The 14,738-nt window shown below is 46.9% G+C and overlaps 1 protein-coding gene across 1 annotated transcript; it reads left to right on the top strand.

Moving 5' to 3' along the window:
• Positions 1–4,500: 4,500 nt before the first annotated feature.
• Positions 4,501–11,940, top strand: LOC144726644 (trypsin-2-like). Its single transcript, XM_078605382.1, has 5 exons — positions 4,501–4,824; positions 8,998–9,157; positions 9,809–10,068; positions 10,600–10,733; positions 11,689–11,940. Exons 1-5 carry the CDS (start codon positions 4,785–4,787, stop codon positions 11,836–11,838), a joined length of 744 nt encoding a protein of 247 aa, XP_078461508.1. The 5' UTR covers positions 4,501–4,784; the 3' UTR covers positions 11,839–11,940.
• Positions 11,941–14,738: the final 2,798 nt, after the last annotated feature.

The following is a 14,738-nucleotide window of genomic DNA, read 5'->3' as shown; positions in this document are numbered from 1 at the left end:
TCCATGTGTGTGTGTCTAAAGTCGATGTCTGTCTGTTTGAGTCTATATGTGTGTGCGTGCGTGTAAGTCGATGTGTTTCTATGTGTGTGGGTCGATGTCTGTGTGTAAGTCCATGTGTGTGTCTGTTTTTTTCGCCCGGGCAACGCCGGGTACTTCCCGTTAGTATCATATAAACACACCATTGGTGGTGTGTCGGCAGGTCTCATGTGGTGGAGTCCACTGCGTGGCGCTGTCCAGCACTGAGATGCATAGCGCGTCCATCCACCCCCGCGTCTGCCACTCACCCTCGCGTGTGCTACCCACACCCCATGTGCGCGGGGGCTGCTTTTGCCCAGCGTTGTTATCTCAAACCTGCCTCGTGCGAGCGCGTCACTTTGCAACGGCTGCTCACAGATTGCAACGCGCGTTCAACACCGCGGTGGCTTTTTAACAGCGTGGCGTCTTCGCGTGCCCAGAAGTGGCGCTGCACTTACACAAACAGAACGTGGGATACTTAGGGGTTCATAAGCACAAAATAGCATCAACTCAACACATCCGTTTAATCACAGCGAGCAGAGAGATCAATTTCTCTGTAAGACCCATATCTAAGAGAGATGGTAGATGCTCGCCTGTAAACATCTGGCAGCTGGCCAGCATTGGTTTTCGAAAGCTTGATTCTGCCGAGACAATGAATGTCAAAGCCTGCTTCGGAGTATTCTGGTGTGGAACCAAATGCTGTTGAAAACATTCACTCCCAGCAGGCTGTGTGGTTGATGGGACGTGCAAAAATATATTATTTTTGTTACGTGGAGAGACAGCTATGGGACGGAATATTGTCTGCTCATTCGTTTTGTTGCAATTAAGTGTTTTGTTCACATGCAGTACTATGAATAATGTTGTTGGTCCTATTGCCACAAACATTTAGCCTGCTACCATCACGCATAAAGTAATTCGCTATGAAATTACATCGTAATGTGAATATGCATTACTTATACGAAGGCGTAATATATTGAAGCAATGTACAATTATAAAGCACGGTCCTTTGTCAATCCACTGCTGTATGAATGCCCCCACCACGCCGTGTCGGTCGTGGGGGTTGCTTGACCATACTTCATCACGCTGGTCAGCAGTGCGGACTGGTGAAGAGGGAGAGCCTCGTGGTGAAGGCATCATCTATGGCTGGTTCGCTGGCATAAGTCCGTTCTTTCTTCTGTCCATGTAACGTATAAATTATAAGGTAATTAGCGATATCACTTGAATGTCAGTGCTGTATAAATGAAATTACAGGTATTATGGTAAATAGAAGTGAATCCTATACGTACTGGAAAGTGGAAGATTGCCACCCTCTTGTGGCAATAACGCATATAAGCAGATCGTTTGCTGGCTTTACATATCTGTCCCTCGAAATAGAAAAAATACATGCAGGAACATGTTTTTACACATCCCATTGGACGCACGGCCTCCTGGAACTGAATGGGTTCAGCAGTGTTGGTTTAATACAAAGCAAAACTAGGACCGGTTTCGACTTTCAGCGTCTCGTCGGCAGAGTCAGCCTCGCTTTAAACCGATGATGGTGAACTGGAAGATTGTTATAGGTAAAGGATCCCCCCTCTCTATCTCCTTATATCGCTGGGAGATCACTAAAGCGATGAATACAAAAAGCACCTGGGATTTGTGTTACTGGATCCTGGAGGCATGTGTCGTGTTTCAACAGTGCAAACCCCCATGCTGAGCTTCACACGTGCCCCTTCTGACTTGCCTGGGATGTGATATTTGTTAAACTTCTTTCGCATCATACGTAGCCAATCCTGCTAATCAGAAGTGGGGGGAAGGCCAACAAACTAAACACAAAAAGCAGTTCTAAAGAAATGCATTTTCAATCTAAATTATTTAAAAGTGCAAAACTCCAGTGGCTTCCTAATATCGAAAGGAAGAGCGGTCCAGGCGGCCGAAGAAACGCGTCTGAAAGCACGCGATGCAGAGACCGTCTTTGTTCGATGGCCAGCCAAATGCGGCTTTGAAGATGAACGGAGTGCGCCTGATGGTTTATGCTCCTTGACAAGATCAGCAAGGTTTTGTAGTTAATATGTGGCAAGTACTTTATTTGTAATGAGTGCGATCTCATAACGCATCCGACACCGTCGGATCTTGCAGTAGCCGTCACGACACGTGCCAGAGTAGCTTGGTAACGTTCTTGCCAACCGTAGAGTAGTGAGTTGCCAATAATCGAGCCTTGTGGGTTCTATGCTACACGCATACTATTCTATGCTACACGTTGGCTACGTCACGACTCAATAGTGGTGGAATGTGTCGTAGAGCCCTGATATTAAAATTGCAGGACCTGATAAGGTGAGATGGATGTGGCGTCCCAAAATTATTCCCTGACCAACGTTCTGGACTGGTCCAGCTTAAATGAAACACTGTGTACAGGCTGTTAGTGCAAGTGCTGCTCGTGAACAACTGTGTAGACCAGAACGGCACACGAGGGGGTGGTCTGGCCAGCATTACGATCGGCCGCCTCTATTACCCCAATGCTGATGTGTAACACACCGCACCATTTATTCATTTAAGGATTATTCGACATAAGGGAGGCCCAGGACCGGTTTGGATATTCGCCACTGATGTCAGCCGTCAGCATGAATGGAACTCGGGTCGCCCGGTTCCTGGGCGTAGTGCGCTAACGACTGCGCCACCACTCCTCGCAGAGATATAATCTACACGCTCTGATACAATGATGAAAATTCAATATGTGTATTTATGAATGTGATAAATACACATTTAACTTTTTTAAAGTTAGGGATATAACATGGTTTGTATATTTAAAGTAGTATTATCGACGACATTTTTTAGTTATTTTTGTTATGTGTGGTTGTGCACCATTTCCAACGCAGTGACAGTATCACGAAATAAATTTATTTTGGGTGTAAAGATCGTTTATCAGTAGTCGGTGAGCGAAGACATCTGAGGTCTAGCCATGAGAAAGAGTGCACGTGGGTTGATCACGTACAGCACACACACACACCACTCGATACCAGATTCGATATCTCACCTCACCAGGGTCACACAATCACGCAACTTTAACTTACACGTCAACACTTAAAGGCGTGAATTTGGCATCAAACCCAGAGTACAAAGAAATGTGCGTCAATACTTGTTTTTTTATGTGTAACCTAACAAGAGGTGTTTCATCTGTGAAAAAGAGCTGCATAGCTCATCGGATTCCTCCAGTATAAATAAATATTCTGATTCTGATAATTTCACCAATGTAAAGCAATGAATTAACACACAAAATAACTGGTATTAGTCAAACATCCCAATGATGAATTCCTGCAAACGATAAACTTTTCCACAACACACAGAAGCAACATCGCTTACCCCCCATTCCCCACTGCGAACACCTGGCATGACCCTCCTGTAAGATTCTTGAGACTCAGTGAGGCTTCCCGTAACGATTATTGTATTAATAATAATTTTATTTGTACGTCTACATGTGTAGCGGAGATGTATAGGGATCGTGACTGAAGCGTGCTGAAGGAGGCAGTAATGCCCTTGTCAACTTGTGCGTGACCAGTCATGATCAAGTTCATTCTCAGGTCTTTTTCAATGCCGTGCTGTATGAAGACCTTAACATAATCTTTAAATACAATATATATTTTTATTATACCAGGTGAGGCCCACTGAGCTATAGAGGTATTTTTCAAAAGCGACCTGGCCACAAATGATAGTTCATTGAAGTGGCTTATTACGTGGACATTTAAAGCAGTCAAATATTTTCAACGCGTATTGATTCTAAATGTGGAGGGAAAAACCGGAGGACCCTGAGAAAAATCCACGCGACCACAGGGATAGAAACACGTAAACTCCAAATATACAGCAGGCGTCAGGGTCGGGATCGAACTTACGACCTCCTCCATCCCAGGTCGAGTCAGTTATCATCTCGCCACCGCGGCGTCCTCCCTACGATGTGCGGGTTGTGAGGGTTTGACCATACTTCACCACGCCGGCCAATGGGGGTTGGTGAAGGGAGGGCGGGGTGACTTCAGGACCGCTTCAGATATCACTCGCCACTGATGTTAGCCGTGGCCGGGAATCGAACACGAGCTTCTGGTTTCCTGGTGCAGTTCGCTAACGACCGTACCACAACTGCACCCCAGTGATGCTCATCTTGATAGCAAATTTACTGTGCAGAACTGGATATGCACATTACACGCAGTTCTCCCTTAACATTCTCACTTCCCAGTAACTTAAGAGCACGGTGTAGTTATTGACGAGTGTGTATGGTGAGTTGTATTTGCTAATCGTGCTTTGTGCACCACTGCCATCGCAGCAGCAACACCAAACAATCTGGTCAACTGAGACATGCTCGGAGCACCGATCTCGGACCAAACGGTGAGGTTTGTGGCAACAAGTCTCTTTAAGTAAAGAACAATGTCTACTGTTTCTGTTTTAAGGCAGTGTGGACGACAAAAGTGGCGATATTTGTAGTTTGTGCTAATATTTTTTCACTTTTTGCTCTTTAAGGAAAATGTATCTTCAACTTGACAGGAACACCACAGTGGAAGGCGCGGATATGAACAAATAAACCGCGACTGATACGGTTGTGGCGTATAGTTCCGGTAACCGGTTCTGGCTATTTCAGTATCGGCTGGGAAAATATCGATGGGTTTAATGAGGCTTCCACAAGGCACTGGGCAGCACAGAAGATACCGGACAAGGCCACGAGATAAGGTGGAGCTGCTGTTTGGGATATAAGGCGACTTTGAGCAGCAGCTCAGCATCGTCTTGCTCACGAACCACAGAAAAACATGCACGGGCTCATCCTCGCTCTTCTCGTGGGTGTCGCTGGTGAGTTCCTCCACAGTCTGTGTGTGTGTCTTTGTTTTTCTTTGTCTCTGTGTCTTTGTCTTAATTTGTCTCTGTGTGTGTCTCTGTGTGTCGGGAGCGAGAGTGCAATGGTTAGCACGCTGCGCTACGAACCTGGCAACCCGAGTTCGATTCTGGCTCCACGGCCAACACCCGTGACGATTATCTGAACCGGTCTTGGTCTCTCCTAGGTCGACTCAGCCTCAAATGAGTAACTGGTTCGATGTATAAACATCGCCAGCCTTTTTCATAGGTGCTACTCGCTAACAGCACTTGGCAAAACAGTCTGTTCAGGCTACACTATTGACTCACCCACCTACAAACTGGCCCGATTTCTCTCTGAGATCTTGTTTCCATTCACTGGCAAGACCACCTCAGCTGTACTTAATTCAGCTCACTTGGTATCTCTAATTAAAGACATCTCACTATCTCCAGGTGATTTGCTTGTTAGTTTCGATGTAGTTTATTTGTTTACCAAAGTCCCTGTGCCTGACACCATTACAATCACTGAAGATCTGGTCCAATAAGGACTACATGCTGATGTACTGGCCCTGGTGAGACACTGCCTCACCAACACTATGGTACATTCTACAAACAAGTTGAAGGTACCCCAATGGATTCTCCCTTATCTCTAGTGGTAGCCAATGTTTTCATGGAAAATTTTGAGACAGATGCCATCCAGGCATCCACTCTACGTCCTTCCTTGTGGAAGAGGTACGTAGATGACACGTTCGTCATCTGGCCACATGGCCTGCCAGCACTGAACCAATTCTTTAACCACATCAAATCCATACACCCAGACATCAAATTCACCATGGAGGTGGAAAAGGATGGCAAGTAACCATTCTTGGATGTTTTAATCGAAAAGAGACCAGATGGCTCATTGGAACACTGTATACAGGAAAGCCACCCACACGGATGCCTATCTAAAACCTGACTTCCACCACCATCCAGCCCAGAATAATCCCCTCATCAAAACTCTACACCATAGGGCTCGTTGCATTTCCGACCATCTCAAGCTAGCCAGTGAACTGTAGCACGTACACCAAGCCCTCCAGATGAATGGGTATTCAGACTGCACAATCCGTAAAGCTGTCACCCCAACCGTTGGGAGAGAACCATCTGAGGACCCAATTAAAACAATCACCTTGCCATACATAGCAGGGGTCACAAAAATATTTCCAAAATCATGAGCAAACACAAGATCCAGGTTCGATTCAATACAGTACATAAAATTCGTGATCTGATCCCATCTGTGAAGGATGTGATCCCTGACATGCAATACCTCGGTGTCTACAAATTAAGTTGTGCCTGCGGCAGTAGTTACATTGGGGAAACTAAGCGACATGTCTCAGACCATGTTCGTGAATACAAGGCCGATCTGAAACACGGTAGGACCAACACCTCTGCCGTGGCTGATCATTGTTTTAACGCTGTGGCCACACACGAAATTGATTTATCCAAGACGAAGGTACTCTGCAAACCTACTTGCTATCAACAAATATTTGTTCATGAAGCCATCCAGACATATAAACACAGACAATTTAAACCGAGAAGATGGGTACAAACTGAGCAATCATTGGAAGAATGTTATGAACCAGATAAAGTAATAACTGGCTGTGATGCTTACATCCTACCTGCCTATATTAGCAGTTGTTTCCGACTCTCTGAGTTACATTACCTTATTAAATGTCTTTACATTAACAAGCTAAATGTCTCACTAACATAGCCGCTGCTCCATTTTACTCAATGTGGCGGTGGCTCTCGTTGTTTAATAGGCTGAATATCTCACTGGCACTGGCACCGTTGCGGTGGTTCTCTTGCGTTGACACGCTGGGTCTCTCACAGTGTAGTGATAGGTTTTTACCCTTTCAACTGGTACAAAAACTGACACCTTTATACAAGGCATCATGTTTGCAATAATTACAACACAAGCAGTCAAGATGCAAACAAAAAGAAACAACTCTGATGATAATGATATGCACTGTCCTTGAAGTTGATTGGTCCACAACTTCAAGGACAGTGCATATCATTATCATCATCAGAGTTGTTTCTTTTTGTTTGCATCTTGACTGCTTGTGTTGTGGTTATTGCAAACATGATGCCTTGTATAAAGGTGTCAGTTTTTGTACCAGTTGAAAGGGTAAAAACCTATCACTATATTTTGCCACTGGTAAAGGAGGTCTCAGTGTAAATCTCTCACAGTGTATCAGCCAACGCCGCAGCTTTTTGTTGCCCACAAGGTGGCGTTGTGCCACTGACATGCTAATCTTCTCGATAACACAGCCGCTGCTGCTGGAGCTGTCTCACATTGACATGCTAAATTCTAATCTCTAGGTTTATCAGGCTCTCCGATCTTACATTTACATGCAAATTCAATCTCTAGCCCAACCCACTTTCCTTTGGGTTGCAACCATCTCAAACCTAAAAACCTCTTGCTGCAGCAGCTCTGCCGCTATATTTCTCCTGCCTCAGCAGTTCGCCTGCTGTATTTTTTTTACCTGAAGACGATTGCTTGTGTTGCGATCGAAACGTCGTGATTTTTAAAATTATTTTTTCTATCTACGTGACTTTACCGAAAGACCCAAGAGTATACAAATACATTAGGGATGTTTGTCTTTGTCTCCGTGTGTGTCTGTGCGGGCCATCATAGATGCTCGCTGACAGCAATTGCCCCAACAGTCTGTTAAGGCTATAGGGGGATCTTTGTCTGTCTTGGATACGTTTGGGGAGCGGTAGTGTAGCGGTTAGAGTGCTGCGGTACGAACCCGGTGACTAGAGTTAGATTTTGAGCTCACGGCCAAACATTAGTGGCGAGCGATATGTGATCCAAATTATTTTGGTGCTATTAAGAATGGTCATTGTCCAAAACGTCGTCTATGATATATTTTTTAATTTGACAGAACCCCTAATAACCAGCGTGGTGAAGTATGGTCAAACAACCTCCATGCATGTATGTTGAACTTATTTCGCACCGTACTAAACACAAAACGCAGTTTTAAAGAAACGACCAACACATCGTGGGGAGGCCTTCATTCTGCATTCGATTGGCAAGGGGCTGGATATTATTATCATTGTATCACTATAATTAAAACAAATATCTTGCCGTGGCTACATAGAGAGCAGCAATAGTGGTGCAGCAGTCGGTGCGCTGTGCTATGGTAACCAATGGCGCGGGTTTGAGCTTCCTGCAATGTTGCACAACGGCTGTCGCCCATTTGTATCCGAAAAAAAACGTTGTCTAGCCTCAATCACCGATGGCTTTCACTTTACTCATTTAGCCTCACCGGGAAACGCTCCTTTTTAGCCCGCCACGAGAGATGGTGAGGAGCGAGATGGTGATGACGATGGTGTCGATTATAATCGTCCGATTAGCACGGTTGACTATGAACGGTGCGACAAGAAGTTCAACATACAACGCCACAGCTGTCAACCCGTACGGTTTACCCCGTATTATTGTACAGGGAAATTTAGTTTTCAGGTCCATACGGCATACAGTTATTTCAATACGGGCAAAATGTGTGTCTATTTGTTTGTGTTTCTTCCTTGTGATTGGACTTTGTAGGATGAACGTTGAGATTTATAAAGGGCACGGGTGACCAATAAGGTCTGAATTGGTCTGTAATAAGGTAGACACTGACAAGGGGTTGAGAGGTATGCAATACACATCCGTCTGGCAATGACAGTTGATAATAGTTGTGCAAGCGATAACTATTATTATTTATAATAATACTATGATTTTAATACAGCTTAATTCATGCAAATTGCTGCTGTAGAATGTGCAAAGCGCCCTTTGTGCAGATTTGGCACAAAGGCCCAGGGGAAACCCACAGACGCGTGGGAAGCAGAACAGACGCCAATAACTTCCCAAGCTTTGTGGTCCCACATTGGGGTGTTCGAGCAACTCCAATGTTGGCGATGATTGGGATGTTGCTAGCAGTGAGACTGCTTTCAATGAAGACAACGACGACGATGATGAGGAATGTTTGGTGAATGCAAGTTAATGGCCCTGGACATACATCGACACGACTGTGTGTGTGTGCTGGCCACCCACCCCTTCGTGTGCCGTGCCGGCCTTCATAGGTGCTCGCTAATAGCACTTGCCCCAACAGTCTGTGAAAGCTCTCGTGGGGGATCTTTGTCTTTGTCTGGCAGCGGCGGCCCCATACATGTATGAGGACCACATCGTGGGTGGCTCCGAGTGCGCTGCCCACTCGCAGCCGTGGCAGGTGTCCCTCAACATCGGATACCACTTCTGCGGAGGCTCCCTGATCAACAGCGAGTGGGTCGTGTCTGCCGCTCACTGCTACCAGACGTGAGTGCGCTGCGCGCGGACAAGAGCGGATCTCTTTGCTGTGTGCGTGTGGGTGACTGGGAGGCTGAGGGGGCAGAGATTGGGCTGCTATCTAAATTACACGAAAACGTCGGTATGTAATTTCGTTACATTTGCAATTGGTATCTAAATTACACACCTGAAAGAAATTGGTCATTCGTACATAAATTACATAAGTCAGCAATCTGAATGCGTTTTGCCCATCTCTGCGTGGTGGCGTGATGTTCTCGTGGGGTTTTGCCGAGTCACAGCACTGCAATCTCCATTACCCATATTACATCTCTCAATGGGCACTGAGGTGTTGCTGAACTCCCGTTAACAGCCTTGAACCAGTGGTGTAAATTCCACATTCCTAATTTCGTGGCCGAGTCTCCTCACAGGAAAATCACCCTACAAAGTAGTAGCAATGTAAAATTTCAAAGGTGAGGTGGGCCAAGTGAACCCCCAACCGTGATTTTGAACATGGAGCGTTTCATTTGGGAAGAAGCTCGTGGTGCCCAGCGTGATAGCAGTAGGGAATAGGAATAGCGGAGATGAGATGCGACGTAAGGCGCCGAGTTGCAAAGTCATTTAAGAGCCGTATAAATGCAATTCCTCATCATTATCCTCGTCCCTCTCCTCCTCCAACCCCAGCGCGTCCCGCATCTCCGTGCGCATCGGCGAGCACAACATCTTCGTGACCGAGGGCACCGAGCAGAGGATCCAGGCCTCCAAGGCGATCCAGCACCCCCAGTACAACTCCTGGAACATCGACAACGACATCATGCTCATCAAGCTGTCCTCGCCCGCCACCCTCAACCAGTACGCGCAGCCCATCGCGCTGCCCTCCTCCTGCGTCAACACCGGAGTCATGTGCACCATTTCCGGCTGGGGCGAGACCCAGACCAGCGTCGGTGAGGACGCACCGCGCTCACCGCCTACCACCCACCCCCCTTCTCCCCCTTCTACTGCGGCAGAGACGTGAAGGGAAACGCGTTCAACATCTGCCCCCATGCAAATCAGAAACGTCCTTCTAATCGGGAGAGAGAAGTTGTTTACTCGTTAACGCAGCCACGTCACGATTGGGCGGTTACAATTACTTGTCGAGTATTGTTGCATGCAGTGGGAAACCGGAGTGCCTGAAATGAGGGGATGACACTTAAACACCTCATCTTGGATATATAATTATTTTACAGCACTGGCACAAAGGCCCAAAACGCCAAGCGGCCAGCAACACACCGCGCTACTGAAGACGTCATGAACGAGAGTGAATACGTTTTTTCGAATTGAGCGACGTAGCGAGAGACACTGACACCGAATTCCTAAGCTGCAGGCGGTGTTTTGACCCCGCAGCGTGACAAGTTCGACGCGTCAGTGGCGGGTGCCACCCTGTGCCGCGTGCTCGGCCTCGCCACCTCCTCCACCGGCATTGTCTCCCCCCACAGGCAGTCCCGACGTTCTCATGTGCGTCCAGGCGCCCGTGCTGAGCGACACCTCGTGCAGGAACTCCTACCCCGGTGACATCACCAACAACATGATCTGCCTGGGATACCTGGAGGGCGGCAAGGACTCCTGCCAGGTGAGACGGCGACATCGGAGCCGAAGGAGCTTGCTTGGATCGGAGAGAGTTTCGAGGAACGGAGAGATTCGGGAATCGCAGCGCGACTATAATTTGGGTTTATATCGTTTCACGTCAATATGCTGCGCAAGAAGTAGGATACGGTATTCATATAAAACGTAAAACAATGAAAACAGGGAGAATGTATATATGTATATTCGTATTTAAAAAAGTATTAAGCCTAGCCTTGAATTTGGCAGCAAAGGATGGCCAGGGGGAGGGAATTCCAGACTAAAGCGACCAGAGGAATTGGTGATAATTGTTGCACATCATTTGCTTTGTGAGTGCAATCATCGTGTGACCACACATTGCGTACGATAATAAGCTGCGTTGGTAACATGTTCAAATGTGCATTGATAGAATTGCACCCATTTGTAACATGAATACGACGTTCGCTTGCTACTCCCTGGTGTCGTCTGCTTGTAAAGTCAAAGCGATTTCCTGCTCCAATGACCATTGAGCCACTGGTGTTCACCTCACGTTTACAGCCCTGAGCATGGTGGAAAAGTTATTGGGCAATCACCGTTGACTTTCTAAGAGAAATGATGGGATGAGTCAGAATCAGAATATTTACTTATGCTGGAGGAACCGATGAGCTATAATGCTCTCTTATGTCAGATGTCCAGTCGGGGCCTGTCAGAACGTTACAACAACAAACAATACAAAACACCGGTTTAACACATAGGCTTTCGCGACCAATATCACCCATAATATACATTTTTGGGGGTTAGATCGTGGGTATAACAAAAAAAAACCTTTATTAATACAAACCGCGATAGGAGTCAACCTCCAACCAGGACTTGAACTCGCAACACCTTACGATTGACAGCTTCTTGCTCTACCGCTGAGCCACCAGATGCAGGAGACAGCTGCTAACCCCCGACCCCCCTGACCCCTGCTGCTGCCGCCACCGCAGGGAGACTCCGGCGGCCCCGTCGCGTGCAATGGCGAGCTGCAGGGCATCGTGTCCTGGGGCCGTGGTTGCGCCCTGCCCAACTACCCCGGCGTGTACACCAAGGTGTGCAACTACAACGCCTGGATCGCGCAGACCATCGCGGCCAACTAAGCGTGGATCTGGCACACTACTCTACACCGCGACCATAATGATGATCATGACGACGATTGTTATGGTGTAACCAAATGAATAAAAATGTGAACTAATACTTTATCTTGGTTTCTGTGTTTTTTGTGAGCTTGTTTTTATGGGGTATGCACTTATTCAAAGTCAATTTCACAGTTTGTTGACTTTAAACGCCAAAAAGTCAAAGTGAATGCCTGTTTAAGAAGCATTGAGGTAGTGTTCACCTCCTGTTTGCAGCTCCGAGCCAGCTATGATGGATCAAGTCTATCCATAGGACAACCACTGTTGACATTCGAGTCGAGTAATACATCAATCCCCAACCAGGAATTGAACTCCCAAACTTCTCATTGTGAGCCATGGTGATTGATGTATTGGTTAGCATATTGTATTCTGAAACTGGTTACTTCATAGAGGTCATTTTGGGTTAGATCGCGTAAATATGAATGTGTTATTAAACCCACCACCACCCGACACAGCCACTTAGTAAGGTTTGACACTTAAACAAACATGCCAATTCGTTACTAGTTCAGCACTAACCGGTGTGTTGGAGAGTAACAAATCTGGCTGTCGCCTGATAAGGCTGGATGTAATTACTGGCAAAACGTCGTACTTGAATTGTAAGTGTTGTGGGTTTACTCTCTAACACACCGGTGTGCTGAACTAGTAACGAATTGGCACGTTTTATTTACGTGACAGCCCTTACTAATTGGCTGTCGGGTGGTGGCAGGTTTAACCACACATTTATATTTACGCGATCTATCTACAAAAAAACATCTTGTTTGATTATTGGTCACGAAAGCCTACTCCGTGTTAAATTGGTCACCTTAGTTTGATTCTTGGCCAAGGCAACAATCAGTAGTGAGTGAAAGAACCATCACCAACCCACCCCAACCAGGATGGTGAAGTTCAGTCAAATAGCCACCCAACGACTGACACGGGGTATATGGAGGCCTTTATCCAGCAGTGGTTTTACAAAGGTATTTCAGTTAATTTAGTGTACTATTCTTGGCTATATTCAATAACTAACGAGCCAAACGACAAGACTCGTCTATTTTATTTTATTTCGGATTTATATAGCGCCCTTTTCAGGGCGCTTTAAAATGCAAGCCGACGGCGTTCAGTGGGGAGGTGACGGAATGGTTGGAGGGACAGGGACTGGGAATGGAGCTGATGTTGCAGGGGTAGGTAAGGCAGAATAAGGTGGAGTGTGATGGTGAGTGAGGGTGTCTGATGGGTGCAGCGTGAATGAGAGGGAGTGGGGTATGGGGCACATGCGTGAAGTTGTGAAATGGACATGGATGAGGGTAGGTGAAGGGTGGTAAGGGCAGAGGTCTGGTGGCGGGATAGTCGAGCTGATGGAGGAGCACAGTGAAGGGGTGGGGGATATTACATACAGGATGCATGTAATATTGTGGCCAGAAGCTTGTTCAGCTAAATCGAGCTTATTTCACGGCAAATCATTCATGCTTCAAACAGATAAAACTGATCCCATTGCTGCATTCCTATCTACGGAATTCATTATTAAATAATGTAAACAATTGCCACATTCTCAGGGCGGTTATACTGCACGGTGCTTGCTGTGATGTCACAGAACACGGAATCACTCTGTGATCTTACAGTTCACATTGTAAGCTGTGATTTTACAGAGAGCAGAGACGGTTGATCTGAATTTGCGTTCCGCACATCCCCGTTCATTACACACGGCTCGGTGAGGTACTAACATGGAAGGAAAAATCCTGCAGGGCTGGTCCACACGCAGCACGTATTGGAGCGCAGCGTGGTCGGAGCGCACTTTTAATCGTCTACCGTACAAATAGGGCCGATATAGCTGCACAAAAACACAATGGTGAGCAATTCCCGCCACGTAACGCAGTACTGCTGCTCGGCCGTAGACAGCACCCTGCTACCATACGCGACCACGTGCTCCACGCCGTTGACAACCTGTGATAATACCGCACCAATGCCGGTATTACTGGCATCTATATCCAAAACAAACGGAAGCGAAAAATCAGGGTAACACAGGGGAGGGGCGTTAACCAGTCCATCACGAATGGAGCGGAACACGGATTCCTCCTCCTCCCCCCAATGGAATTTTTGACCCTGAGCCATCAAGGCGTGGGGCGGTTTTGCAATGGACGCGAACCCGGCGACAAATCGGCGATAATACGATGCAAAGCCGATAAAACTGTGCACTTCACTCGCCAAGGTGGGGGTCGGCCACGTCCGAACACACGCAGTTTTCTCCGGGTCCATAGCGATACCCGATTCGCTAACTATGTGGCCCAAAAATCGAACAGATTTCTGGAGGAGATGACATTTTTGTGGTTTAAATATTAGGTCGGCTGCACGCATCTTAACGAAAACAGCCCGCAGGTGATCCAAATGCTCATCAAACGTACAACTGACGACAATAACATCGTCCAAATATATCAGGCACAAATCCCACTGGAGGCCCGCCAAAACCAGCTCCATCAATCGCTGAAATGTGGCTGGCACGGAGTGTAGCCCAATAGGAAGCCAGTTAAACTCGAACAACCCTTGCGGCGTCAAAAAGGCCGTCTTGGGTTTTGAAGCCTCATCAAGTGGCAGCTGCCAAAATCCTGATAGAAGGTGAAGGGTGGAAAAGAACCGTGCCCCCGCTAAGGCGTCCAGCGAATCATCCATACGAGGCAAGGGGTATGCATCCACGACAGAAAGATTACTAAAATTTCGAAAATCAACACAAAATCGCATGCTGTCATCGTGCTTCTTAACAAGCAATATCGGAGCACCCCATGGGCTGGTGGATGGTGAGATGATCTCTGCGGCCAACATCTCATCAACCACCACACGAACATGTTCCTTTTCGGCTGGACTCAGGCGGTAGGGATTCTGCCGAATCGGGG

The sequence above is a fragment of the Lampetra planeri genome, chromosome 24 (assembly GCF_965212315.1).
Source record: "Lampetra planeri chromosome 24, kcLamPlan1.2.h2, whole genome shotgun sequence".
Classification (NCBI taxonomy): domain Eukaryota; kingdom Metazoa; phylum Chordata; class Hyperoartia; order Petromyzontiformes; family Petromyzontidae; genus Lampetra; species Lampetra planeri.
The sequence above is the reverse complement of the archived record's forward strand: the minus strand, read 5'-3'. Positions and strand labels throughout refer to the sequence as shown.

Excerpts from the sequence above, each read along its gene's own strand:
- LOC144726644 (XM_078605382.1), top strand. The coding sequence starts at position 4,785 with ATGCACGGGCTCATCCTCGCTCTTCTCGTGGGTGTCGCTG. Across the intron at positions 4,825-8,997 it reads TCTTCTCGTGGGTGTCGCTG|CGGCGGCCCCATACATGTAT; the intron begins GTGAGTTCCTCC and ends TTTGTCTGGCAG. Across the intron at positions 10,069-10,599 it reads CGAGACCCAGACCAGCGTCG|GCAGTCCCGACGTTCTCATG; the intron begins GTGAGGACGCAC and ends CTCCCCCCACAG.